Source organism: Podarcis bocagei (genome assembly GCF_964188305.1).
Source record: "Podarcis bocagei genome assembly, chromosome: 18".
Taxonomy (NCBI): Eukaryota; Metazoa; Chordata; class Lepidosauria; order Squamata; family Lacertidae; genus Podarcis; species Podarcis bocagei.
In genome coordinates, this window is record NC_138144.1 from 1,318,610 (window position 1) to 1,344,870 (window position 26,261).

The 26,261-nt window shown below is 48.8% G+C and overlaps 1 protein-coding gene across 5 annotated transcripts in view; it reads right to left on the reverse strand.

Annotated features, from left to right (window-relative positions):
* ATP8B3 (ATPase phospholipid transporting 8B3) overlaps nt 1–25,638 on the reverse strand; it is a 57,206-nt gene extending 31,568 nt beyond the window's left edge. The window contains exons 1-11 of one of the 5 annotated variants that reach the window (XM_081177614.1): nt 25,419–25,638; nt 14,073–14,114; nt 13,147–13,238; nt 11,126–11,239; nt 10,079–10,177; nt 8,961–9,022; nt 8,373–8,445; nt 7,421–7,491; nt 7,145–7,227; nt 5,378–5,536; nt 1,946–2,034 (exon numbers count right to left, since the gene is read on the reverse strand). In XM_081177614.1, the coding sequence (XP_081033740.1) occupies nt 1,946–2,034; nt 5,378–5,536; nt 7,145–7,227; nt 7,421–7,491; nt 8,373–8,445; nt 8,961–9,022; nt 10,079–10,177; nt 11,126–11,239; nt 13,147–13,238; nt 14,073–14,114; nt 25,419–25,476 (942 nt within the window). In that variant the 5' untranslated portion in view covers nt 25,477–25,638. Of the gene's footprint in view, nt 1–1,945; nt 2,035–5,377; nt 5,537–7,144; nt 7,228–7,420; nt 7,492–8,372; nt 8,446–8,960; nt 9,023–10,078; nt 10,178–11,125; nt 11,240–13,146; nt 13,239–14,072; nt 14,115–17,093; nt 17,317–17,337; nt 17,512–17,611; nt 17,766–21,390; nt 21,617–25,418 lie in introns of those variants that run through there. The other 4 variants (XM_081177615.1, XM_081177613.1, XM_081177616.1 and 1 more) reach the window with 4 other exon arrangements.
* Nucleotides 25,639–26,261: the final 623 nt, after the last annotated feature.

The following is a 26,261-nucleotide window of genomic DNA, read 5'->3' on the forward strand; positions in this document are numbered from 1 at the left end:
AAATGTTGGAGGGGGTGGAATAGGACGTCCCTATTTTCAGGGGAGAAATGTTGGAGGGGGTGGAATAGGATGTCCCTATTTTCACAGGAGAAACGTTGGAGGGGATGGAATAGGACGTCCCTATTTTCAGGGGAGAAATGTTGGAGGGGACGGAATAGGACGTCCCTATTTTCACGGAAGAAACGTTGGAGGGGATGGAATGGGATGTCCCTATTTTCAGGGGAGAAACGTTGGAGAGGATGGAAAAGGACGTCCCTATTTTCATGGTAGAAACATTGGAGGGGATGGAAGAGGATGTCCCTATTTTCACAGGAGAAACATTGGAGGGGATGGTATAGGACGTCCCTATTTTCATGGTAGAAACATTGGAGGGGATGGAATAGGATGTCCCTATTTTCACAGGAGAAATGTTGGAGGGGATGGTATAGGACGTCCCTCTTTTCAGGGGAGAAACGTTGGAGGGGATGGAATAGGACGTCCCTATTTTCATCAGAGAAACGTTGGAGGGGATGGAATAGGACGTCCCTATTTTCAGGGGAGAAACGTTGGAGGGGATGGAATGGGACGTCCCTATTTTCATGGGAGAAACGTTGGAGGGGATGGAATAGGACATCCCTATTTTCATCGGAGAAACGTTGGAGGGTATACAACTCCTTGTGTCAGTTGCTTTGACTGCAGAACGTCCTGGTTTCCATCTCCATCTCCAGGCTGGCAGCCTCCGTAATGCTTGGAGGGCTCTAGGTTAGGTGGAAGGCTGCTGCAAGGACTGACCCCTTTGAAATGGGGAGGCCGATAGCTCAGCCATAGAGCATGCAGAAGGCCCCACATTCCATCGCCGGCATTTCCAGGTAGGGCTGCCTGGAAAGCTGGGCAGCTGCTGCCAGACAGTGTGGACAATATTGAGCTTAAATCTGACTCTGGATGTTCCTATTTAAATCAGAACCGCGAGAGCTGTAATCTTCCTATCTCTAGGGAACACGCCCAAGCAGGGAAGGGTCGTGAGTCAGCAGTAGAGCAGCCTTCAGTTTTAAATTGCCCTCCCTGATAGAGATAGCTTCTTCTCTTCCTAACTTCCAGAAACTCTCGGGGTATTTTTTGTTTTTAGGAAAGCAAACTCCCCAAATAAAACATTTGTGGGAAAAGGAGACAATAGGGCAGACAGATAGTCAAAGCTGGAATGGGGAAACAGGGGAGAAACATAGGTTGAAAATGCTGTCTACAAGAATAAAAGGAAATTGTTATAAATTAGTTTGGAGGTTTTACATAACACCAGTCAGATTAAATCAAATAAACAAGGAATGTCCGGCGTTATGTCGGAGCGGATGCCACAAAACAGGGAATTATGTTCACATGTGGTGGGGGTGCCATTTTTTGTTGGCAAAGGGGAGTTTAAGGAGAGAACAGAAATCACTGGGTCAAAGCTGACCAAAAGCCCAGAGGTAGCATTATTATCAATTTACGATGGGATGGAAGGTTCGCAGGCTAGGACGGACTTGCTCACATATTTATAGACAGCTGCACAAATTATTATAGCTAGGAAATGGAAGGGGCAAGCAGAATATGAAAGGGAAGAATGGTACAAAGAGGTGTGGAATAGGAGTGCTTCATGATAAAGTAACATGTGCTATTAAGGTAAGAGGGGGAATACACAGGAGAATTTTATTTTAAGGAGATATGGAGCGTGTTTGCAGAATTTGTACTGTTAAAATGGAAAAGGGGTCAAACCGTCGCAAGAGGTGTTGAAATTTTGGGAGGTTGGATAGTCACAATGGAATGGTCTCAGTGGTGGGGTGCAGATTTTTATTCTTCTTTGTTTATGATTATTACTTTGTCGAAAGAAAAAGAAAAAGAAAAAAAAAGAAAAAGAAAAGAAAGGAAAACTTCCAGCTCCCATGGGTGAGGAGATACACACAGATATCAGGGAGGAACAGCCAAATATTTTTACCAGTAGCACCAAGCGATCCATCAGATGGCTGAGTTTGGTCTTCTTCAACTTGATTTTCCCACAGTTTTTCATGATTTTGGAATCGAAGCCTGCGGAGGAGAGACGTTTGAATACAATTCTCTGATGAAAATAGGGACATCCCATTCCATCCCCTCCAACCTTTCTCCCCTGAAAATAGGGACGTCCTATTCCATCCCCTCCAACGTTTCTCCCCTGAAAATAGGGACGTCCTATTCCATCCCCTCCAACGTTTCTCCCCTGAAAATAGGGACGTCCTATTCCATCCCCTCCAACGTTTCTCCCCTGAAAATAGGGACATCCTATTCCATCCCCTCCAACGTTTCTCCCCTGAAAATAGGGACGTCCTATTCCATCCCCTCCAACGTTTCTCCCCTGAAAATAGGGACGTCCTATTCCATCCCCTCCAACGTTTCTCCCCTGAAAAGAGGGACGTCCTATTCCATCCCCTCCAACGTTTCTCCCCTGAAAATAGGGACGTCCTATTCCATCCCCTCCAACGTTTCTCCCCTGAAAATAAGGACGTCCTATTCCATCCCCTCCAACGTTTCTCCCCTGAAAATAGGGACGTCCTATTCCATCCCCTCCAATGTTTCTCTATTGAAAATAGGGACGTCCTATTCCATCCCCTCCAACGTTTCTCCCCTGAAAATAGGGACGTCCTATTCCATCCCCTCCAACGTTTCTCCTGTGAAAATAGGGACGTCCTATTCCATCCCCTCCAACGTTTCTCCCCTGAAAATAGGGACGTCCTATCCCATCCCCTCCAACGTTTCTCCCCTGAAAATAGGGACGTCCTATTCCATCCCCTCCAATGTTTCTCCCCTGAAAATAGGGACGTCCTATTCCACCCCCTCCAACATTTCTCCCCTGAAAATAGGGACGTCCTATTCCATCCCCTCCAACGTTTCTCCCCTGAAAAGAGGGACGTCCTATTCCATCCCCTCCAACGTTTCTCCCCTGAAAATAGGGACGTCCTATTCCATCCCCTCCAACGTTTCTCCCCTGAAAATAAGGACGTCCTATTCCATCCCCTCCAACGTTTCTCCCCTGAAAATAGGGACGTCCTATTCCATCCCCTCCAATGTTTCTCCCCTGAAAATAGGGACGTCCTATTCCATCCCCTCCAACGTTTCTCCCCTGAAAATAGGGACGTCCTATTCCATCCCCTCCAACGTTTCTCCCCTGAAAATAGGGACGTCCTATTCCATCCCCTCCAACGTTTCTCCCCTGAAAATAGGGACGTCCTATCCCATCCCCTCCAACGTTTCTCCTGTGAAAATAGGGACGTCCTATTCCATCCCCTCCAACATTTCTCCTGTGAAAATTGGCTGCAAAACTAATGAAATCCATAAACTTGAAAAGTAAAAATGAAAACTTTAAAAACAAAGAGAAGGCGCAGAAGGCTGGAGAGGAGGGAGGACAAGAGGCAGAGATGAGTTTGGCTGGGGAAGAGTCACAAGAGTCTCCCCTCTTTCTGTGACAACCTAGAACCAGGAGAGGCATGAAAAGGGCGGAGGAGACGTTGGCTGCATTCAGGCGCAGTCTCCGATTGCTTGGGAAAAGCCCTGGGGAGGAGGCAGGGACTATCGATCTCTATAACTGATGTTCATGGAGGAATGAGCTGCTCCGCTCATTAGGCCTGACACTCAGCCAAGTCTGTGGAGGGTGTTTTTGCAAACTCCATCTTTGCACTGTGCAACTTCAACTCCAAGAAAGCAGGTAGCGCTTGTGACTTTTGGAGGGCTCTAGTACGCTCAGTGGGACCCGGGTGGTCAGCCACGACTGGACCTAATGGTCAGGGGTCCCTTTACCTATTAGCACGCTCAGTGGGAGAGTGGAAATGGACGATGGGAGTTGTAGTCCCACAATGATAATTATAATAATTATTAATAATTTGCAGGGCGGGACTTCGGCTACCCTGGACCAACGCAGCTGCTTCTCTCTTGTGCGTGTGTCAAGAAACCGTGTCAAACCGGCTTGTAATCTTTCCTAAACTGCCTCCGCATTGCTGCTGCTGTTACCCGGTGTGGCCAGAGATCTGTCATGAGATTAGGCGTCACTAAAGGCCTGGGGAAAACTGGTACGGTGAGTTTCTTAATGCTTCCTGCTTTCAGAAGTCAGCCCAGAGCACAGGGTTGAGAGGGGAAAAGGAGGAAGAATAGAGCCTTTATGTTGCGGAATTTCGGCACGGGAAAAGGCGTTTCGGCAACGTCTGTTGCAATGCTCAGCTCAGGATAGGCACACCAACATTGTAGCATCGCCAGGGGCCTAACTTTATATATGTTGTTGTTGTTTAGACATTTAGTGGTGTCCGCCTCTTCGTGACCCCCTGGACCAGAGCACGCCAGGCCCTCCTGTCTTCCACTGCCTCCCGCAGTTTGGTCAGACTCATGTTTGTAGCTTCGAGAACACTGTCCCACCATCTCGTCCTCCGTCGTCCCCTTCTCCTTGTGCCCTCCATCTTTCCCAACATCAGGGTCTTTTCCAGGGAGTCTTCTCTTCTCCTGAGGTGGCCAAAGTCTTGGAGCCTCAGCTTCAGGATCTGTCCTTCCAGTGAGCACTCAGGGCTGATTTCCCTAAGAATGGAGAGGTTTGATCTTCTTGCAGTCCATGGGACTCTCCAGAGTCTCCTCCAGCACCAGAATTCAAAAGCATCCGTTCTTCGGCCATCAGCTTTCTATATGGTCCAGCTCTCACTTCCATACATCACTACTGGGAAAACCTTGGCTTTAACTATACGGACCTTTGTTGGCAAGGTGATGTCTCTGGTTTTTAAGATATATATAAAGTATTTCTGTACTTTCTGTATTTCTGTACTTTCACAAAATATCAGGGCTGTGCATAGATTGTAGCCAACTACGCTCGACTCACAGCGAACCCTTTTAAATAAACGGACCTAAGTTAGCCGTGTCCATTCATTCCAATGGGTCTACTCTGCTTAGGGACGAGGGGGAGAATCTGGATGGGGGCAAATCTAGCAAATTCGCCCTTTCTGAAACAGCGTGAGATCTGCCCCCCTTCGAAATTAGCACCGATCCGAATTTTGCGATGCACCTCTCCAAACCACGACATTTACGAAAAGCGTGTTGTTAAGTAAAAGCATGCATAAAAAGGAATATACCAGCATGAATGCCTTAGATTTGCAGGAATCCCTTGCAATAATTTTTTTTAAAAATCTGTACGTTGCGTAACCCTCTTTTTAAGTCAGTGAGCATTGCTGCTCCCTGTGGAAGTGAGTTCCACAGGTTAACTTGCATGAAGGGGTTTCTCTTAGCTGCCCTGAACCTTCCAAGGGAAGGTGGGTTATTAAGGTGGGCGTTTTGGGGACCCTCTGTGAGAAAAGCGCCGAACAAATCGAAACCAATGAAGTAGGTAGATAAGGCCGTGCTGCAAAGACGGGGCTCAGCTCACCTGCGTAGATGACGAGGCCGTAGCAGGCCTCTGTGTTGCGCACCTTGCAGCCCCGCAACAAGAGTTTCTCACTGTCGAGGGAATATTTCTCTCCGTGCCAATCCAACGTCCCCACAAAACTGTGCATCCGGCTGTTCGGCTCCTCGCAAGTGATTACCCCTGCGGAGTTTAGAAAAAGGAGAGGCGAAAAATTAAGTTTTGTCTTTCTGCTTTCCAGAGACTCCCTCTTTCCCTCTGCGACATGCAATCATTAGTAATAATAATAATAATTTATACCCTGCTCATCTGGCTGGATTTCCCCAGCCACTCTGGGTGGCTCCCAACAGATCTCCTTCGTGTGCCGTCTACTCGAGAGGTGCAGAGGGTGGCAACATGAGAACGGGGCCTTCTTTGCAGTGGCTCCCCGTCTGTGGAACGCTCTCCCCAGGGAAGTTCGCCTGTTGCCTTCATTATACACCTTTAGGCGCCCGGCAGAAACGTTCCTTTTTAACCAGGCCTTTGCTTGATCTTCTTGACATCCAACACCTTTTTAGAACGTGGCTCTTTTGCGGGGGTTTTAAAAATTGGGTTACTGTTTTTGCTTTGATTTTATATATTATGGTTTTGTTTGTGAACCGCCCGGAGACCTCCAGGTAGAGGGCAGTGTATAAATTGAATATATTATTATTATTACCCGGACACTGAGGTCCAGTTCTGGCAGTTCCCTCACTACAAGATGCCAAGTTACAGGGAACCAGGCAGAGGGCCTTCTCAGTGGTGGCGCCTGCCCTGTGGAAAGCCCTCCCACCAGATGTCAAGGAGATAAAGAACTACCAGACTTTTAGAAGACACCTGAAGGCAGCCCTGTTTAGGGAAGCTTTTAATGTTTCATGCATTACTGCAGCTGGGGAAGCCCAGCCAGATGGGTGGGGTATAAATTATTATTATTATTATTATTATTACTCTGCTATGAGTAATCGCCAAAGATGATGATGATAATGATTACTTGGACTAAATATCTAGCTTAAGAAAACCGCAAAGCAGAAAACACATGCACACACATTCCAAGGAATCAACGGCATAAAGCGCTAAACACCAGTGGAAAACTTTTGAGAATGAAAAGTTGTTGTTGTTGTTTAATCTTTTAGTCGTGTCCGCCTCTTCGTGACCCCCTGGACCAGAGCACGCCAGGCCCTCCTGTCTTCCACTGCCTCCCCCAGTTTGGTCAAACTCATGCTGGTAGCTTCGAGAACACTGTCCCACCATCTTGTCCTCCGTCGTCCCCTTCTCCTTGTGCCCTCCATCTTTCCCAACATCAGGGTCTTTTCCAGGGAGTCTTCTCTTCTCATGAGGTGGCCAAAGTCTTGGAGCCTCAGCTTCAGGATCTGTCCTTCCAGTGAGCACTCAGGGCTGATTTCCTTCCGAATGGAGAGGTTGGATCTTCTTGCAGTCCGTGGGACTCTCAAGAGTCTCCTCCAGCACCAGAATTCAAAAGCATCCATTCTTCGGCGATCAGCCTTCTTTATGGTCCAGCTCTCACTTCCATACATCACTACTGGGAAAACCAGAGCTTGAACTATACGGACCTTTGTTGGCAAGGTGATGTCTCTGCTTTTTAAGATGCTGTCCAGGTTTGTCATTGCTTTTCTCCCAAGAAGCAGGCGTCTTTTAATTTCGTGGCTGCTGTCACCATCTGCCGTGATCATGGAGCCCAAGGAGGTACAATCTCTCACTTCCTCCATTTCTTCTCCTTCTATTTGCCAGGAGGTCCTGGTGACTGACACTCACCGTCAAAAGCAGCCATGCTCCCATCGTTGGTCAACTGCTCATGCGTCACCAAGAGAGCTTGCCGGTACTTCAGGTTGGTCTCTCTGCGAAAGAAGGATGGAGAGGGAATTTATCAGTGGGGGGAAACCGCAGGCCGCCTGCGAACGATGAGCCTATTCATTTACAGGGATTTGTTTATAGGGGAAATTCTCTCAGGTAGAGGGAGGTGCACAGAGGAGTGCCCAGAATGGCAGCGATGGCTTAAAAAGAAGAAAACAACGTAAGAAGCAGCCTTACCCGTCAATGTCCATCGTCTCCACGTAGCAGAGGCTGTTTGGCTCGGTGCTGGAGAGCAAGAGGAGGTCCGCCTGCAGAAATCGAGAGCAGAACACCTGAGACAGGCTCCCTGGTGGGCTGAGCAGTTGTAAATAGCGCAGGGGGATGGGAACTATCGTCCACGGACTGGCTGATTGGGCCAAAGCAGCCATGGACCTCTTTCCCAGAGTAAATTCAGGCATCCTTTCAGCCATCCACCAAGAAAGGGAGGGAGGGAGGGAAGGAAGGAAGGAAAGGGAGAGAGGGGGGGGGAGGAAGGAAGGAAGGAAGGAAGGAAGGAAGGAAGGAAGGAAGGAAGGAAGGAAGGAGAAAGGGAGGGAAGGAGAAAGGGAGGGAAGGAGGGAAGGAGGGAAGGAAGGAAGGAAGGAAGGAAGGAAGGAAGGAAGGAAGGAAGGAAAGGGAGAGAGGGGGGAGGAAGGAAGGAAGGAAGGAAGGAAGGAAGGAAGGAAGGAAGGAAGGAAGGAAGGAAAGGGGGAGAGAGGGCGGAGGGAGGAAGGAAGGAAGGAAGGAAGGAAAGAGAAAGGGAGGGAGGGAGGAAGGAAGGAAGAGAGGAAGGAAGGAATGAGGAAAGGAAAGAAGGGAGGGAGGGAGGGAGGAAGGAAGGAGAGAGAGAGAGAAGGCAGGGAGGAAGGAAAGAGAAAGGGAGGGAGAGAGGGAGGAAGGAAGGAAGATGGAAGGAAGGAAGGAAGGAAGGAAGGAAGGAAGGAAGGAAGGAAGGAAGGAAGGAAGGAAGGGGGAAGGAAAGAAGGGAGGGAGGGAGGGAGGGAGGGAGGGAGGGAGGGAGGGGAGAGAGAAGGAAGGAAGGAGGGAAGAAACCAACGAATGTACGAACAAAGGAACAAAGGAATGAAGGAAAAAGGGAGGGAAGGAGGGAAGGAAGGAAGGAAGGAAGGAAGGGGAGGAAGGAACTTACAGGCACAATGCTGTCCTTACGGAGGCAGACGATATCACCCACGCAGATATCCCGCCATTTCTTCTGGATGAAACTGGGTTGGAGGGAACAAGGAGAGAGAATCAGCTGCCTTCAGGAGCCTGCCGTGCACACAAAAGGGAAGGGGCTCATGCTGTGGCTTGACACCCTCCCACCCCCCCCACCGTGGGGCTCAACTGTTCAGCCCCACACTTGCTGCAGAGGACCTCCGTGGAGCTGAGCAGCTGTAAAGGAGAGCGAGGGTGAAGGGCAGGGGTGGTCCAGTCGCAAGACAGTTAATGCCCCCTGAATGCCAGCCGCTGGGGGGCTTCCCCTGATCAGTGGCGTAGCGTGGGGGGTGCAGGGAGGGCCGGCCGCACCGGGCGCAACATCTGGGGGTTAGGGTTAGGGGGCGCAAATCCACGGGTTTGAGGGTGCAAATCCACGGGTTAGGGGGCGCAAATCCACGGGTTAGGGGGCGCAAATTACTTGCCTTGCCCCGGGTGCTGACAATCCACGCTACGCCACTGCCCCTGATGGGCACCTGGCAACACAGAAGACCCCTCCCCCTTCTCTTCCAGCTCTCCTCACCTTTTCCCCGTCAAAATCTCGCAAGGGCGGCTGTTGATCTCCCAGTCGCTATGATGACGGCCCTGCGGAGTGAAAGGAGGAGAGAAAAAAGATTATTTCCGTTGCCAATACTATATAGACATAAAGGCCAGGCTTATCTTGCCAGTCCTACATAAATTCCCAGGATGTGCAGACTAAGAACAACAAAAACAACTTTTTATTTATACCCAGCCCATCTGGCTAGGTTTCCCCAGCCACTCTGGGTGGCTTTCAACAAAATATTCAAATACAATAGTCTATTAAACATTAAAAGCTTCCCTAAACAGGGCTGCCTTCAGATGTCTTCTAAAAGTCCGGTAGTTGTTTCCTTGACATCTGATGGGAGGGTGCCACCACCAAGAAGGCCCTCTGCCAGGTTCGCTGTAAAGTCGCTTCTCGCAGGGAGGGAACTGCCAGAAGGCCCTCGGCGCTGGACCCTGGTATCCGGGCTGGACAATGGGGGTGGAGACGCTCCTTCAGGTATACTGGACCGAAGCCGTTTAGGGCTTTCAAGGTCAACACCAACACTTTGAATTGTGCTCGGAAACGTCCTGGGAGCCAATGTAGGTCTTTCAAGACTGGTGTTATGTGGTCCCAGCGGCGGCTCCCAGTCCCCAGTCTGGCTGCCACATTCTGGATTAGTTGTAGTTTCCGGGTCACCTTCAAAGGCAGCCCCACGGAGAGCGCATGGCAGTAGTCCAAGCGGGAGATAACCAGAGCATGCACTGCTCTGGCCAGACAGTCTGCGGGCAGGGAGGGTCTCATCCTGCGTACCAGATGGAGCTGCCCTGGGCACAGAACTGACCTGTGCCTCCATGGACTGCGGTGAGTCCAAAATGACTCCCAGGCTGCGCACCTGGTCCTTCAGGGGCACAGTCACCCCATTCAGGACCAGGGAGTCCCCCACACCTGCCCGCCTCCTGTCCCCCAAAACAGTACTCCTGTCAGGATTCAACCTCAATCTGTTAGCTGCCATGCATACTCCAACTAAAAGCACTAAAAGCCCTGTTCCTATATTGTCTGAAAAGGGAACCCTGATAAGATTAAATTTGTGGGCGAGAGAGCTATGAGGGGTCCCCAACGTGCCAACCCAGACTTACAATGTCATCAATCAGGTCTCGGACGCCTCTGATGGACAGCAGGAGCGTGAGGGGGAAGAGGAGTGCAAACCAGGGAAGCGTGGAGATCTGGGGGACAGTCTGAAACAGAAGACATGAATATTCGGAGATTTCTCACAATGGTTTGGAACCCAGTTCAGCTACTGATTGATTGACTGTGTGACTGCACAAAATGGATAGAAGCCCCCCATCCAAACAATGACCGTCATCAGTCTAGGTAAGGGGGGGAAATTAGCTTTAATTTTTATCATCTACAATACGGTCTTATTTAAACCACAGAGCCTAGGACTTGCCGATCAGAAGGTCGGCGGTTCGAATCCCCGCAATGACGGGGTGAGCTCCCGTTGCTCGGTCCCTGCTCCTGCCAACCTAGCAGTTCGAAAGCACATCAAGTGCAAGTAGATAAATAGGTACCGCTCCGGCGGGAAGGTAAACGGCGTTTCCGTGCGCTGCTCTGGTTCGACAGAAGCGGCTCAGTCCTGCTGGCCACATGACCCGGAAGCTGTACGCTGGCTCCCTCGGCCAATAAAGCGAGATGAGCGCTGCAACCCCAGAGTCGGCCACGACTGGACGTAACGGTCAGGGGTCCCTTTACCTTTACAGCGCATTAACTATTGCTTTCATTCTATGGATCAATGGTCTTGTTAGATAGTAAAGTTCACGTTAAATGGCTGTTTTTAAAAGTCTGGAACGGATTAATCCGTTTTGCGTTACTTCCTATGGGAAAGCGCGCCTCGGTTTTGGAACGCTTTGGTTTTGGAACGGGCTCCGAGAACGGATTAAGTTTGAGAAGCAAGGGACCACTGTACTTCCGGGTTTACGGCATTCATAAACCGAAATGTTTGTCATTGGAGATGTTCGAAAACCAAGGTACCGCTGTATTTTAGATCTGTTTCTTTGAAGATCACTCAGTCTTGATGCTTAGCGCAACAGGCGCTAGGGGTCACTGACACACACACAACCCATTGGCTTGCTCCAGAATTCCACTTTGGGACACCCCCGTTCCCAAATACATAAGAAGCCCCTTACCTGCAGGAGGATGATGAAGATGAAGTATATATTAACCAGCCGATGAAGTTGTTCGTACAAGTTAAGCGGGAGAAACGTGAGGACGTTATACTTGGCTGTCTTGATGCCGTTGCCCTGAACACGAAGGTGGAAGGACAAAAATAAATAAATAAAGATGTGTGTTCTGAGACTTATTTGAGTTAATAATAATAATAATAATAATAATAATAATAATAATATATTATTTATACCCCGCCCATCTGGCTGGGCTTCCCCAGCCACTCTGGGCGGCTTCCAAAAAATATTAAAATACTGTAATACATCAAACATTAAAAGCTTCCCTAAAGAGGGCTGCCTTCAGATGCCTTCTACAAGTCAGATAGTTGTTTATCTCCTTGACATCTGGTGGGAGGGCGTTCCACAGGGCGGGCGCCACCACCGAGAAGGCCCTCTGACTGGTTCCCTGTAACCTCACTTCTCGCAGTGAGGGAACCACCAGAAGACCCTTGGGAGGAGGACCCCAGTGTCCAGGGTGGAGACGCTCCTTCAGGGATACAGGGCTGAGGCCGTTTAGGACTTTGAAGCTCAGCACCGACACTTTGAATTGTGCCTGGAAACGTCCTGGGAGCCAATGTAGGTCTTTCAAGACCGGAGTTATATGGTCTTTGCGGCCACTCCCAGTCACCAGTCTAGCTGCCGCATTCTGGATTAGTTGCAGTTTCTGAGTCGCCTTCAAAGGTAGCCCCACGTAGAGCGCATGGCAGTAGTCCAAGCGGGAGATGACCAGAGCATGCACCACTCTGGCCAGACAGTCCGCAGGCAGATTGGGAGTGGCCACCAGGACCACATAACACCGGTTCTGAGAGATCTGCATTGTCTCCCAGGACGTTTCCGAGCACAATTCAAAGTGTTGGGGCTGGTGCCAAAGAAGGATAGAACTTTTTTTATGTATGCTACAACAGCAGCAAGAATACTTATCGCAAAGTATTGGAAGACACAAGATCTACCCACACTGGAAGAATGGCAGATGAAGGTGATGGACTACATGGAATTGGCAGAAATGACTGGCAGAATCCGAAACCAGGGAGGAGAGACGGTGGAAGAAGACTGGAAGAAATTTAAGGACTATCTTGGGAAATATTACAAAATTGGTGAATGTTAGATTGATGCTGGACTGAAGTCAAATGGTTACTAGCTGTAATGTTTAAGATAATTGGGGGGGGGGAGAAGAAAGAAAGGTGTAAAATTAAGTGAAAATTGAGGATGAGGATTTGCTGAATGAATAATTAGAATTGGAATACAAAAAGGGGAGGTATGAGGAGGTCCGAGAAATAAGTCTAAGAAAATGGGTGAATGAAATTGTATGTGTTTTTAATTTTTGTATTTTGTATTTTGTGTTTTTTGTCTTTTTTGTATAAATTTGGAAAAGTTAATAAATATTTTATAAAAAAAACACCACAAAGTGTTGGTGCTGACCTTTAAAGCCCTAAACGGCCCAGTAGACCTGAAGGAGTGTCTCCACCTCCATCGTTCTACCCGGACACTGAGGTCCAGCGCCGAGGGCCTTCTGGCGGTTCCCTCCCTGCGAGAAGCAACGCTACAGGGAACCAGGCAGAGGGCCTTCTGGGTAGTGGTACCCGCCCTGTGGAACACCCTCCCGTCAGATGTCAAGGAAATAAGCAGCTATCCTATCTTTAAAAGACATCTGACGGTAGGCCTGTTTAGGGAAGTTTTTAATATTCAACACTGGACTGTTTTTAACACTTGATTGGGAGCCGCCCAGAGTGGCTGGGGAAGCTCAGCCAGATGGGCGGGGTATAAATAAATAATAATTATTATTAAGGATTTTGTTACTGCAGGTTGCCTAACGCTTAGGCCGGCCCCTTCTAGAACCGAGTCATGTTTTGTCCAAGCTGCAGTGACTCTGCTGCTTAAGAAAAGGAAATATAATTTGCAGTAAGCACCGAAGCTTTGGGGAAGGGGACGGAACTGGACTTGCCATAAGCTACAAGATCAATAAAACAGAGGTTCCATTTCCTTACAGCATATTTTTTCTTCTTCAGGCACCAGGCGTAGGTCGTGTGAAACTGCTCGTGGTATGCCCGGTCGTTCGCCTTCACGATCCAGGTGAAATCTGGACAAAGAGAGGTAGGAATAAGACCTCAGAGGCAGCACTGCTTGCAGACAGCAGCCTAGAACCTCATGAGAGAAAAGAGATGCCTGGAACACAGCTAGAGAGATCTAGAACCCAAGAGGCACCTAGAACCGTAAAAGGGGAAATGGATGTCCAGAGCACAAATGAGCCCAGTACCCTGAAATAGCAAGTTGAGGTCTATAAACCAAAGCAGACAGGAGTCTAGAACCCTGGGATATTGCGAGAGCTCCAGAACCCCCACCCCTCCAATTGATCTGGAGCGCTTAGTTTGAGGTTCACAGAGACCGTTTGCTAGGTCTCTGTCTCCCTCTTAATATACGTAATTTAAAGACTGGTTCTTATTATTCTTTTTGGTTTTAAAAATCCCACTCTTCAGAAAGAAAGAAAGAGGGAGGGGAGAGGGAGGGAGGGAGGGAGGGAGGGAGGGAGGGAGGGAGGGAGGAAGGAAGGAAGGAAGGAAGGAAGGAAGGAAGGAAGGAAGGAAGGAAGGAAGGGGGAAAGAGAGAAAGAGAGAGAGAGAGAGAGAGAGAGAGAGAGAGAGAGAGAGAGAGAGAGAGAGAGAGAGAGAAAGAAAGAAAGTAAGAAAGAAAGAAAGAAAGAAAGAAAGAAAGAAAGAAAGAAAGAAAGAAAGAAAGAAAGAAAGAAAAAGGAAGGAAGGAAGGAAGGAAGGAAGGAAGGAAGGAAGGAAGGAAGGAAGGAAGGAAGGAAGGAAGGAATCCTCAGGCTTACAATGTAAAAAAACCATGACATAAAAGGAAAGCAGGTTGGGAGGGAAGAGGAAAGAAGCAAGCTTAGGTCCAAGTTCTCAGCTACCTGGTTGGGATTTGGAGTCATCCTGGTTGGCCATTTTGGTCCCTAGAAATCGAAGAGATGGGCAGAGAGGTAGATTAGACAGACTGCACCAGTCATGTATTTGGGTCCGATTCGCCACGAAAAGAACCATATACTTGACGCATTCTACACAATATTCCGCTTATCTTTCGCGAATACCGAAAGCTCGTTTCAGCATTTCGCTTTGTATCCTTTGAACAATTTTGTGCGCTCGACTCGTTCTTTTTCGTTTTTTATTCTTTATCATTTTTCTTTCTTTTTCCTTTTCCTTTCCTTTTTCTATTTTTTTACTTTTTCCGTATATTTTTCTTTTTCTTTTTGAATATTTGGATGTCATGCTTAATTCATGCTTTCTCCGTGATTTTTTAAAAATGCAATAAAGATAATAAAAATAATAGAGGGAAAAGTTGGTCCATTAAGTTAACTTATTCCAGAAAGGATGCTGAACGTATAAACTACCCTAACAGGTTTATGGGAAAATGGGCGTTTTTAACAATGTTAAAAACTGGGTCCCACCTTATGCTGCTTTCAAGCTGCTGTAACAGCATTTCGTAGAATCCTAGAATTGCGGAATTGAATGGGTCCCTCCAGAGGTCATCCAGTCTGACCCCTGCAATGGAGGAATCCCGGCAAAAGAATTCTGGAGATCTTTGAACTGAGAAGTTCACACACACACACACACACACACACACACGGACCTGGAAGATTCTGGTAAACAGAGAAAGCATTTAGCCTGATTCCGCAAGATAATTTTTCTCTTTGATGTTTAGCCAGTCCTTTGAATAGGCAAATTTCAATCTGTCCCTGTCATGCCTCATAAAACAAGGGGGAAATGGATGGACTCAGTGTCTCAGCTGGAGGTGGGCTGTTGGGGTGTATGTTTCCTTTAGAAGACTCTGTACGTTGCATTTTTTTAAAAAAATACAGTGGTCCCTTGGTTCTCAAACTTAATCCGTTCCGGAAATTCCGTTCCCAAACCAAAAGCTGGCGTTTGTCCGCGCACAGCTTCCAGGTCATGTGGCCAGCAGGACTAAGCCGCTTCTGGCAAACCAGAGCAGCGCACGGAAACGTCATTTACCTTCCCGCCAGAGTGGTACCTATTTATCTACTTGCACTTGGACGTGCTTTCGAACTGCTAGGTTGGCAGGAGCAGGGACCGAGCAACGGGAGCTCAGCCCGTCATTGCGGGGATTCGAACTGCCAACCTTCTGATCGGCAAGCCCAAGTGGCTCAGTGGTTTAGACCACAGCGCCACCCACTTCCCTTAGCCCTGTATAGGGAGGGTTTATAGTGGTACCTCGGGTTACATACGCTTCAGGTTACAGACTCCGCTAACCCAGAAACAGTGCTTCAGGTTAAGAACTTTGCTTCAGGATGAGAACAGAAATTGTGCGGCGGCAGCAGCGGGAGGCCCCATTAGCTGCTTCAGGTTAAGAACAGTTTCAGGTTAAGTACGGACCTCCGGAACGAATTAAGTACTTAACCCGAGGTACCACTTAGTTTCATTGGAGAAACGTTGGAGAGTATGGTGTCGCAGAAAAAGGCCGTCTACAACGGAAATTTGAGAGTGTGGCTTCTTTCTTGTCTGCCAAGAGATCTGTAAATGTTTGCTGATTGCCCTGACTTGACCGTTCTGGGTCATCCTTTTGAATCCTGCTCACAAATTTACACCTGTTGATGGACAGAAGATGCTCCGCGGACTGTCTGCTCTGCTTAAAAGATACTTGCCGGACCGGTTTTGCAGTTCATCCCAAGCAGCTGATAGCAGTTTATTTATTTAACAAGACTGACATATTGAAAACAAAAACAAAACCTATTCTTCCCCAGACAATTCCTTCTACTGCGGGGTCATTTAAGATAGTCGAAAATGGATTCAGGCTTGCATTTCAGAATACCCCGTGTGTTTATGAACATTTATTTTATCGTTTTGACATCTTAGGATTCCTGCAACAGCCCCAAAACACAGGGAGACAAACACTGTCTCCAGCCCAATAATATCCAGTTCCTTTTGCCAGTCCTAAATGTTGCCTTGCATTACCTGGAGACCATGTAATCATCAGCCTACTTGAATCCTCAACTCCCTTCCTTCGCAATCGCAGAATCCTGTAATTGCAGAATCACTCCAATCCTGCTCTGATGAGTCATCTATTTCCCACAATCCCTGACAAACTCACATGGATTGCACCGGGGTTATTATTTTTGGAGCAGGAACTCAGGGTGAATTGAGTTCCCTTAACTTTCTAAAAACCAAATAATTCTTCCTCCTTCTCCTTTTTTTGATACACCTAATGTCCCACCTATATCTGTAAACGGCAAAGTTGAGGCCGTGTCCAATACTGATCATTGTCTCCTAGAGTTTATTACCATATTTTTCGCTCTATAAGACGCACCAGACCACAAGACGCACCTAGTTTTTGGAGGAGGAAAACAAGGGAAAAATATATTCTGAATCTCAGAAGCCAGAACAGCAAGAGGGATCGCTGCGCAGCGAAAGCAGCAATCCCTCTTGCTGTTCTGGCTTCTGGGATAGCTGCGCAGCCTGCATTCGCCCCATAAGACGCACACACATTTCCCCTTACTTTTTAGGAGGGAAAAAGTGAGTCTTATAGAGCAAAAAATACGCTAACCGCATCTTAGATTTCTCCACCGCCTGGGTGGCACTGAGATGGGGCCCTCAATAAACAAACAAACTTCGCGGTGAGTCCCCCCAAATTTTTCCCTAGAAAGAAAAGAGGTTTGCACCATTCATGGGCACAAACGGGGAAATCACCGCTGCAGTCCGATTCTTCTTGCGGGCTTTATTTTTTAGATACAATTTTTATTTATTTTCCATCTAATTATATACATTCACATCACCATTATCTTCAGAGCCTAGCGACTTCCTTCCCTCCCGCCTCGCGGCTATCAAAATCAACCTCTGTATCCTTGCATTTTCCACGTTTCCCTGTTCTGATTGTACCCAAACGGCTCAAAAAACCTGAATAAAGGTAGAAAATTTCTCACTGCTTGCGGGGCTCCCCGTCGAGGCATCACCTCGGCCGCCGAGAGGCACGATCCTGGACTTAGATAGATCCCGATCCAGCGGCAGTCAGCCTCTTCTTAAGGTCTTAGGGCGGTGGGGAAGAAATTATCTCCATTTTCCTCGTTTATTTTTTCCTCCCCTCCCGACGACTGCCCCAGGGTCCTCATTAAGGGCGCAGCTCAAAACCCGGCAGCTCCATAGCAACCGGGAGTTGGCACACCTTACCTGCTTCCCTCCCCAGAGCCAGGTGAGATATACCCTCTGCCAGGGATGCCTCTGAGGCCCTCGAGCGATTTGCTAGATGTGGCAGAGAGGTGAGGCTGGCACTGCCAAGACACCTGGGCGGCCCTTGAAATCTGGATTGACTGACAAGGGAGCGCCACTCTCGCCAGTCTTTCTCTCTCTCTCTCTCTCTCTCTCTCTCTCTCTCTCTCTCTCTCCCTCTAAGCCCCCACCTGCCAGTGCCTTTCCCATGACGATACCTGCAAGAATCGCTCACCTGTTCCTCGGAGGATAAATCCTTTCCAGCCAGGTGTAAGGTATCTCCTTTCACCTCTCCCTCGCCCGGCTGGCATGCTGCCGGGGGTTGTGCCCACACAAAACACCCACACGCAAAATCGAACCGGCTTTCACACACGCGGAGGCTGTTTCCCTGCGCTTCACATCCGTAAATGGAGCCTCCGCGAACCGGGATAGTCTACCTGTGCCAAGCTATTCATCAGCACGGCTCTAGTTTCCACCTCTCTTTCTCTCAAACACACACACAACATAACCCTCCAACATTTCACCGGTGAAAACAGAGGTGTCCTGTTCCATAGCAATAATAACAATCTAATTATTTCTACCCCACCCATTGGATTGGGTTGCCCCAGACACTTTGGTCGGCTTCCAACAGACATAAAAATATAGTCAGACATTAAATATTTCTTTAAAAAACGCCTCTCTACAGGGTTGCTTTCAGATGTCTTCTAAAATTGTGTGTTTACTTATCTGCTTGGCTAAGGTGTCACATAACTCCCTATTTTCATGGGAGAAACGTTGGTGGGGGTGGAATAGGATGTCCCTCTTTTCAGGGGAAAAACGTTGGAGGGGATGGAATAGGATGTCCCTCTTTTCACGGGAGAAACGTTGGAGGGGATGGAATAGGACGTCCCTCTTTTCACGGGAGAAACATTGGAGGGGGTGGAATAGGACGTCCCTCTTTTCAGGGACGCGGGTGGCGCTGTGGGTAAAACCTCAGCGCCTAGGACTTGCCGATCGCATGGTCGGCGGTTCAAATCCCCGCGGCGGGGTGCGCTCCCGTCGTTCGGTCCCAGCGCCTGCCAACCTAGCAGTTCGAAAACACCTCTGGGTGCAAGTAGATAAATAGGGACCGCTTACTAACGGGAAGGTAAACGGCGTTCCGTGTGCTGCGCTGGCTCGCCAGAGCAGCGATGTCACGCTGGCCACGTGACCCGGAAGTGTCTCCGGACAGCGCTGGCTCCCGGCCTATAGAGTGAGATGAGCGCACAACCCTAGAGTCTGGCAAGACTGGCCCGAACGGGCAGGGGTACCTTTACCTTTACCTTTATTTTCATGGGAGAAATGTTGGAGGGGATGGAATAGGACGTCCCTCTTTTCACGGGAGAAACGTTGGAGGGGATGGAATGGGACGTCCCTATTTCCAGGGGAGAAACGTTGGAGGGGGTGGAATAGGACGTCCCTATTTTCAGGGGAGAAACGTTGGAGGGGATGGAATAGGACGTCCCTATTTTCAGAGGAGAAACGTTGCAGTGGATGTTTGCCTAATCTTCTCTTACAGCCATTAACGTTGCTGGCTCTCACTGCCTCCCGTGGGAGTGAATTTGCCTATGTGCCAATGCATGACGAAGCTCAATTTGTCACCAACCACAGATGCCCAGTGCTGTGCAGAACACCCAGACCTATATTTTTAAAAGGGCATTTCGAATCCCCGCAATGACAGGGTGAGCTCCCGTTGCTCAGTCCCTGCTCCTGCCCACTTAGCAGTTCGAAAGCACCTCAAAGTGCAAGTAGATAAATAGGTACCACTCTGGCGGGAAGGTAAACGGCATTTCCGTGCGCTGCTCTGGTTCGCCAGAAGCGGCTTAGTCCTGCTGGCCACATGACCCGGAAGCTGTACGCCGGCTCCCTCGGCCAGTAAAGCGAGATGAGCACCGCAACCCCAGAGTCGGCCACGACTGGACCTAATGGTCAGGGGTCCCTTCACCTTTACCTTACAGAAATACAGTGGGGTTTGATGCACAGCCCAAAATGAGCTAAGCCCTTTCAGGTGCAAAACTGGTGTTGCGTGGCATGTCCTCAATTTCAATCCAAAGAAACAGACAGAGTCCACTTGCTTCAGAGAGTTGGCAGGTGGTGGATTGCGCAGTTGACCCGACAAGGAACTGTTCTGCCTTAACTCTCCAATTTCTTTGGAAACCACCCTACATGCCAGCCAAAACCCTCCATGGACTGGAAAGGCAGAACAAAGTGCTTTTGCTATGACGTGGTGGCTCTCCCTCTTCTCTCTGCACAAGCCTTGCTCGATCATATTACACTCTATTTTTCTCAGCGCTCTTATTCGGACCGCAGACCCAGCTAACTCCTTACTGCCCACTGCGGTGAAGCCATTTCTGTCCAGCTTTGCAGGTGCAGCAATAAGTAACCGAACAAACCCCTGGTCGAGGGGGTCATGAAGAGGCGGTCACCACTAAATGACTAAGCAACAGGGACCTGGAGATCTGGACGGCTCTGGGAGGCAGTTTCAGGAATAATACGGAGCGTCCCTATTTTCCAGGGACAGTCCCAGATTTACAGAAGCCATCCCGGTTTCAGATTTGATCCCAGAATGTCCCGCATTTCCTTGTTGTCGTTGTTTAGTCGTTTAGTGGTGTCCGCCTCTTGGTGACCCCCTGGACCAGAGCACGCCAGGCCCTCCTGTCTTCCACTGCCTCCCACATTTTGGTCAAACTCATGCTGGTAGCTTCGAGAACACTGTCCCACCATCTCGTCCTCCGTCGTCCCCTTCTCCTTGCGCCCTCCATCTTTCCCAACATCAGGGTCTTTTCCAGGGAGTCTTCTCTTCTCCTGAGGTGGCCAAAGTCTTGGAGCCTCAGCTTCAGGATCTGTCCTTCCAGTGAGCACTCAGGGCTGATTTCCTTAGGACTTCCCTAGGACGTCCCTATTTTCATCAGAGAAATGTTAGAGGGGATGGAGTTATGTGACCCTAGGAGCTAAGGAGAGATACGTAACTCTACATCCTTTAGAAGACATCGGAAGGCAGCCCTGGATAGGGAAGTTTTTAAAAAAATGTTTCATGTTTAATTGTGTTTTTGTTTATGTTGGAAGCCGCCCAGATTTTTGGGCTGCTGTTCCTATGTGTGTGCTCTAGATGGAGCAATTGTCTGGTCCACAGTGTTTCATCCGCCAGAGATTAGATGCTTCAGCCAAAGGATGAATGATTGTCACATTTGCCTTGCAGATCATAGAATCATAGAATCACAGAACCCTCCAGTAGCCCAGTAGACCTGAAGGAGCGTCTCCACCCCCATCGTTCTGCCCAGACACTGAGGTCCAGTGCTGAGGGCCTTCTGGCTCTCTTCTGCGAGAAGTGAGGTCATGGGGAACCAGACAGAGGGCCTTCTCGGTGGTGGCGCCCTCCCTGTGGAACGCCCTCCCACCAGATGTCAAAGAGAAAAACAACTACCAGACCTTTAGAAGATATCTGAAGCAGCCATGTTTAGGGAAGCTTTTAATGTTTAATGCTGTAAAAGGTAAAGGTAAAGGTAACCTGACCGTTAGGTCCAGTCGTGACCGACTCTGGGGTTGCGGCGCTCATCTCGCTTTACTGGCCAAGGGAGCCGGCGTCCAGCTTCCGGGTCATGTGGCCAGCAGGACTAAGCCGCTTCTGGCGAACCAGAGCAGCGCACGGAAACGCCGTTTACCTTCCCGCCAGAGCGGTACCTATTTATCTACTTGCACTTTGGCGTGCTTTTGAACTGCTAGGTTGGCAGGAGCAGGGACCGAGCAATGGGAGCTCACCCTGTTGCGGGGATTCGAACCGCCGACCTTCCGATCGGCAAATCCTAGGCTCTGTGGTTTAGACCACAGCGCCACCCACGTCCCTGTTTAATGCTGTATTGTGTTTTTAATATTTGGTTGGGAGCTGCCCAGATGGGCAGGGTATAAAATACCTTATTATTATTATTATTATTATTATTATTATTATTATTATTATTATTATTATTATTTATTATTATTATATTGAGAAAGACTTACGTGGCAGCTGCATTGCACATTTCGATCAGATTCTCCGATCTACTTGATTTGGAAACCCAAGTGGCAGGGAGTCGTTTTTAAACAGGCCCACGCGAAACCGTGGGAGTGTGGCTCTTGTTCCATCTTGCCTTTAAGGGTAACTAAATCTCGCTTCTCGCTTCTGGGGAAAAGCCACCGCTCCGTGGCGGAGCAAGAGCCGATCTGTTTGGAAACCCGGCAAGGAAGCGATGAACTGGTTTCTGCGCTCACGGGTTTAATTGAGCTGCTCACCTGGACCACACCTCAACCGCCTGCAAACCAGGCTTGTATCTGGTGCCGATCTCATTCCTCAGAAGATGGTCAGAGAAGGCTGGCAGCTGAGTCAGCCGGCATCCTGTTCTTTTGTCTGCCCTGCTGCATCTCTCAACATCCAGCTTAATTCAGGATGTCAGCATCCTTTTCCAAGGTTCTAGTCCTCATGAACCGATTTAAAGGAGAACAGTGAGCTCTCTGCCTGGAGATGTTTAAAGGGCGGAGAAACAACTGGATGTACATTTCCAAAATATAAGTGAAATATACTCAGAGTCGCAAAGTGATTTCATGCTCTTTATTCAGCTCATAGTGGTGAGGAGGAATGAATGAGCGTCCCCTCAAAGTATCTGCTTTATATACATTATTTACACAATGGGCTGCACATGATTGGCTAATTCGTGAATTCTACTGTAAGCCAATCAGGTTGTGGATTCACTTATATCTGGAGCATGATTGGGTGGTTCCTGCCAACCAATCATACTGCTGCATTGTTCTAGGACCAATCAGACTGCTGCATTCTGGATCCTATTGTTCTAGGACCAATCAGACTGCTGCAATTTGGATCCTATTGTTCTAGGACCAATCAGACTGCTGCAGTTTGGATCCTATTGTTCTAGGACCAATCAGACTGCTGCAATCTGGATCCTATTGTTCTAGGACCAATCAGACTGCTGCAGTTTGGATCCTATTCAACTCAGTACATAACAATAAGATAAAAGACAAATAAAATAAAACCTACATACAGCAACAGTGTTTTGTGTTGTGTAGGCTCCTCTGATGTAAGTCATGGGCCCTGCCTGCTTGTGTTAACTACAATTGCATTGTACAGGTTATAACACTTAACTTCATATTAATAAAGCTATTTATAATTATTAGTAGTTTGCATCGTAATTCCAGGGGGCAGCAAACTTTTCCAGCCGTAGGCCGGTCCACTGTCCCTCAGAGCGTGTGGGGGGCTGGACTATATTTTGGAGAAAATATGAACGAATTCCTATGCCCCACAAACAACCCAGAGATGCAGGTTTTCATCCCCAAAAAGTTTTTAATTTGAGTTTCTACTGAAATGAGGCTGCATTTTAACGTTGTATTTTAATCTGGATTTTAAGTTGTATTTTAATCAATTGTTTTTATACCTGGTGTTAGCCGCCCTGAGCCCGGTCTTGGCTGGGGAGGGCAGAGTATAAACAAATTATTATTATTATTATTATTATACCTATTTATCTACTTGAACTTTGACGTGCTTTCAAACTGCTAGGTGGGCAGGAGCAGGGACTGAGCAACGGGAGCTCACCCCGTCATTGCGGGGATTTGAACCGCTGACCTTCTGATCAGCAAGTCCTAGGCTCTGTGGTTTAACCCACAGCGCCACCCGCGTCCCTTCAATTTTCCTTAGGACGTCCCTATTTTCATGGGAGAAATGTTGGAATTATCCGACCCCCTAGCCGTCCGAAGGCAATCCTGTACAAGGAAGTCATTTTTTAATGTTTGCTGTTAAGCGACTCCTGTGCCAAACGGATATGTAACTACAACAACCTTTAGAAGACATCTGGATGCAGCCCTGGATAGGGAAGGTTTTGGGTTTTTTAAAAACGTTTAATGCTTTTGAATTCTGGTGCTGGAGGAGACTCTTGAGAGTCCCATGGACTGCAAGAAGATCAAACCTCTCCATTCTGAAGGAAATCAGCCCTGAGTGCTCACTGGAAGGACAGATCCTGAAGCTGAGGCTCCAAGACTTTGGCCACCTCAGGAGAAGAGAAGACTCCCTGGAAAAGACCCTGATGTTGGGAAAGATGGAGGGCACAAGGAGAAGGGGACGACGGAGGACGAGATGGTGGGACAGTGTTCTCGAAGCTACCAGCATGAGTCTGACCAAACTGCGGGAGGCAGTGGAAGACAGGAGGGCCTGGCGTGCTCTGGTCCAGGGGGTCACGAAGAGGCGGACACGACTAAACGACTCAACAACATGTTTTTATATATGTTGGAAGCTGCCCAGAGCAGCTGGGGCAACCCAGAAAGATGGGCGGGGTATAAATAATAAAATTATCATTACGGAATGTGACGCAATCCAAAGAAAAGGCTCATTTTCCCATTCCTTTTTGCAATTTCTCCCTCTCCTCCGCATTCCTCTCCCTCTTAATTAGGGTTTAACCTGGATTAATTCCCTGAATCAGAGCAGCCCCAGACTGCCGCGGCTTTCATTTACATCTCTCTGCCCCTCCTCGCATGTAAAGTAACGCACTGCCAAGAAGCAGTCTTGAGACGATGGCATGTGTGGCGATAGCACCAAGATTCCCCTTTCCCTCCAGTGTTTCAGTGGTGCCCACGGTTATTGCTAAAACCCTGGGCATTAGAATAAAGTAATGAGATTTTCATGTGAGGCTGTCCCTCAGCGGTTGCTGGTCACTAGTCTAGGGCAAACGGGACGACAAACTTAGCCCCTCTGCCTGCTTTCCTACTTACTGCCAGTCCAGAAGGTGGTTCGTTCCTCCTTGCAGACCTCAGCCCTTGCAGAACTCAGCAGGGAGGAGGAGGAGAAAGGGGCCAGAGCTGGAATAAGTTTGCTCTGGCCTCTCATTCCCCAATGGCGCCACCTGCTGACGGACTCCCAGCCTTTCGCCCTATCAGCATAAAAACAAAACAAAACCCTGCTGGAACTCGCCAGTGGCTAGGACTGCCGTTCGGACAGCGCCAGGATTTGGCACTGGTAGACAACGTCCAGGCGGAAACTGTCTGGGGAAATATCAACAAACTCAAAGCACGTCAAAGTGCAAGTAGATAAATAGGTACCGCTCCGGCGGGAAGGTAAACGGTGTTTCCGTGCACTGCTCTGGTTCGCCAGAAGTGGCTTAGTTCTGCTGGCCACATGACCCGGAAGCTGTACATCAGCTCCCTTGGCCAATAAAGCAAGATGAGAGCCGCAACCTCAGAGTCGGCCACAACGGGACCTAACGGTCAGGGGTCCCTTTACCTGATAGATTTCACTCTTTCTCTAAAGGCAAGTCTCGTCAGGATGGAAGGGAATTCTCACGGCCTCGGCCCTCTCCTCTCATTAAGAAAGAGCAGTAAACTGCAGGTGGTGCTGTGGTCTAAACCCAAGGTTCAGGCAACCCTATAAGGGTACTGATATTGATTCAGATCCTGATGCTGAGGCTCCAAGACTTTGGCCACCTCATGAGAAGAGAAGACTCCCTGGAAAAGACCCTGATGTTGGGAAAGATGGAGGGCGCAAGGAGAAGGGGACGACAGAGGACGAGATGGTGGGACAGTGTTCTCAAAGCTACCAGCATGAGTTTGACCAAACTGCGGGAGGCAGTGGAAGACAGGAGGGCCTGGCGTGCCCAGTCTGGTCCAGGGGGTCATGAAGAGGCGGACATGACTAAACGACTCAACAACAACAATTGATTATGGTTTAAAGTATACAAGTGTGTGTAATAAAAATGTTTTTTTCTTTTTGAAACTTTGAAAACTAAAATTATAAGAAAGAAAAGAAAGCCTAGAGCGCCTTGAGGGCCGCATAGAGAGGTCCTAAGGGCCGCATTCGGAACTCCCCGTCCCTGCACGAATGGGACGTGAGCCAAAACGAAAGCAGGAGATCAATTCTGGGCATAGGTGTCAACGTTTCCCTTTTTTAAATTCCCTTATTCCGAATATTCGCAAGAAAAGGGAAAAGTTGACAGCTATGGTTCTGGAGTGTGTGTGTGTGTGTGTGAAGCAATGGTGTAGGGACTGGAGTTTACCTGGTTTCTCCTGCTTCTCGCCGGAAGCCTCGACTCCGGTCCCCGATCTGGGTCGCATCGCTCAACTTCAGCAGCAAACGCAAAATACGCAAAAAAAAGCACACCCAGCTGTTCTTTGGACCGGGGAAATTGCTCCTACGCTGATCTTTCGCTGGGTAGCAGAAACCCTTTCCTGCCGCGGCGCTCTGTTTAAGGCCACATCCTTCCTTTGAGAGCAGTCCTGGGCGGCTGGCTGCTGGTGGCACACAGGGCAAATTATATATATGGGGACCTGCCCCTTCTTGCGCTTCAGAATCCCGGAGGATAACTGGACAATCAGGAAGTGCCTCCTCCCGGCAAAGCCCAGGTGAGGACAGCTCTGCCTCCTCTGCGAACTCAGGAATTTGCATGGGCCAATTTGCAACTCACCGCCTGCAGCAGCAGCAAACCTTTCCCACATGCCTGCCATTGACTCATCACCAGGAAGGCTTTCCAAATCCTCCCCGAATTAGCAGCTCTTGCAATCTCTTTTTTTGAGGCTGCGGCCCCACTCATTTCATAACGCATAGTACCATCCCCTCCAAAAGGCTGACCACCGAAGAATTGATGCTTTTGCATTCTGGTGCTGGAGAAGACTCTTGGGAGTCCCATGGACTGCAAGAAGATCAAACCTCTCCATTCTGAAGGAAATCAGCCCTGAGTGCTCACTGGAAGGACAGATCCTGAAGCTGAGGCTCCAAGACTTTGGCCACCTCATGAGAAGAGAAGACACCCTGGAAAAGACCCTGATGTTGGGAAAGATGGAGGGCACAAGGAGAAGGGGACGACAGAGGACGAGATGGTGGGACAGTGTTCTCGAAGCTA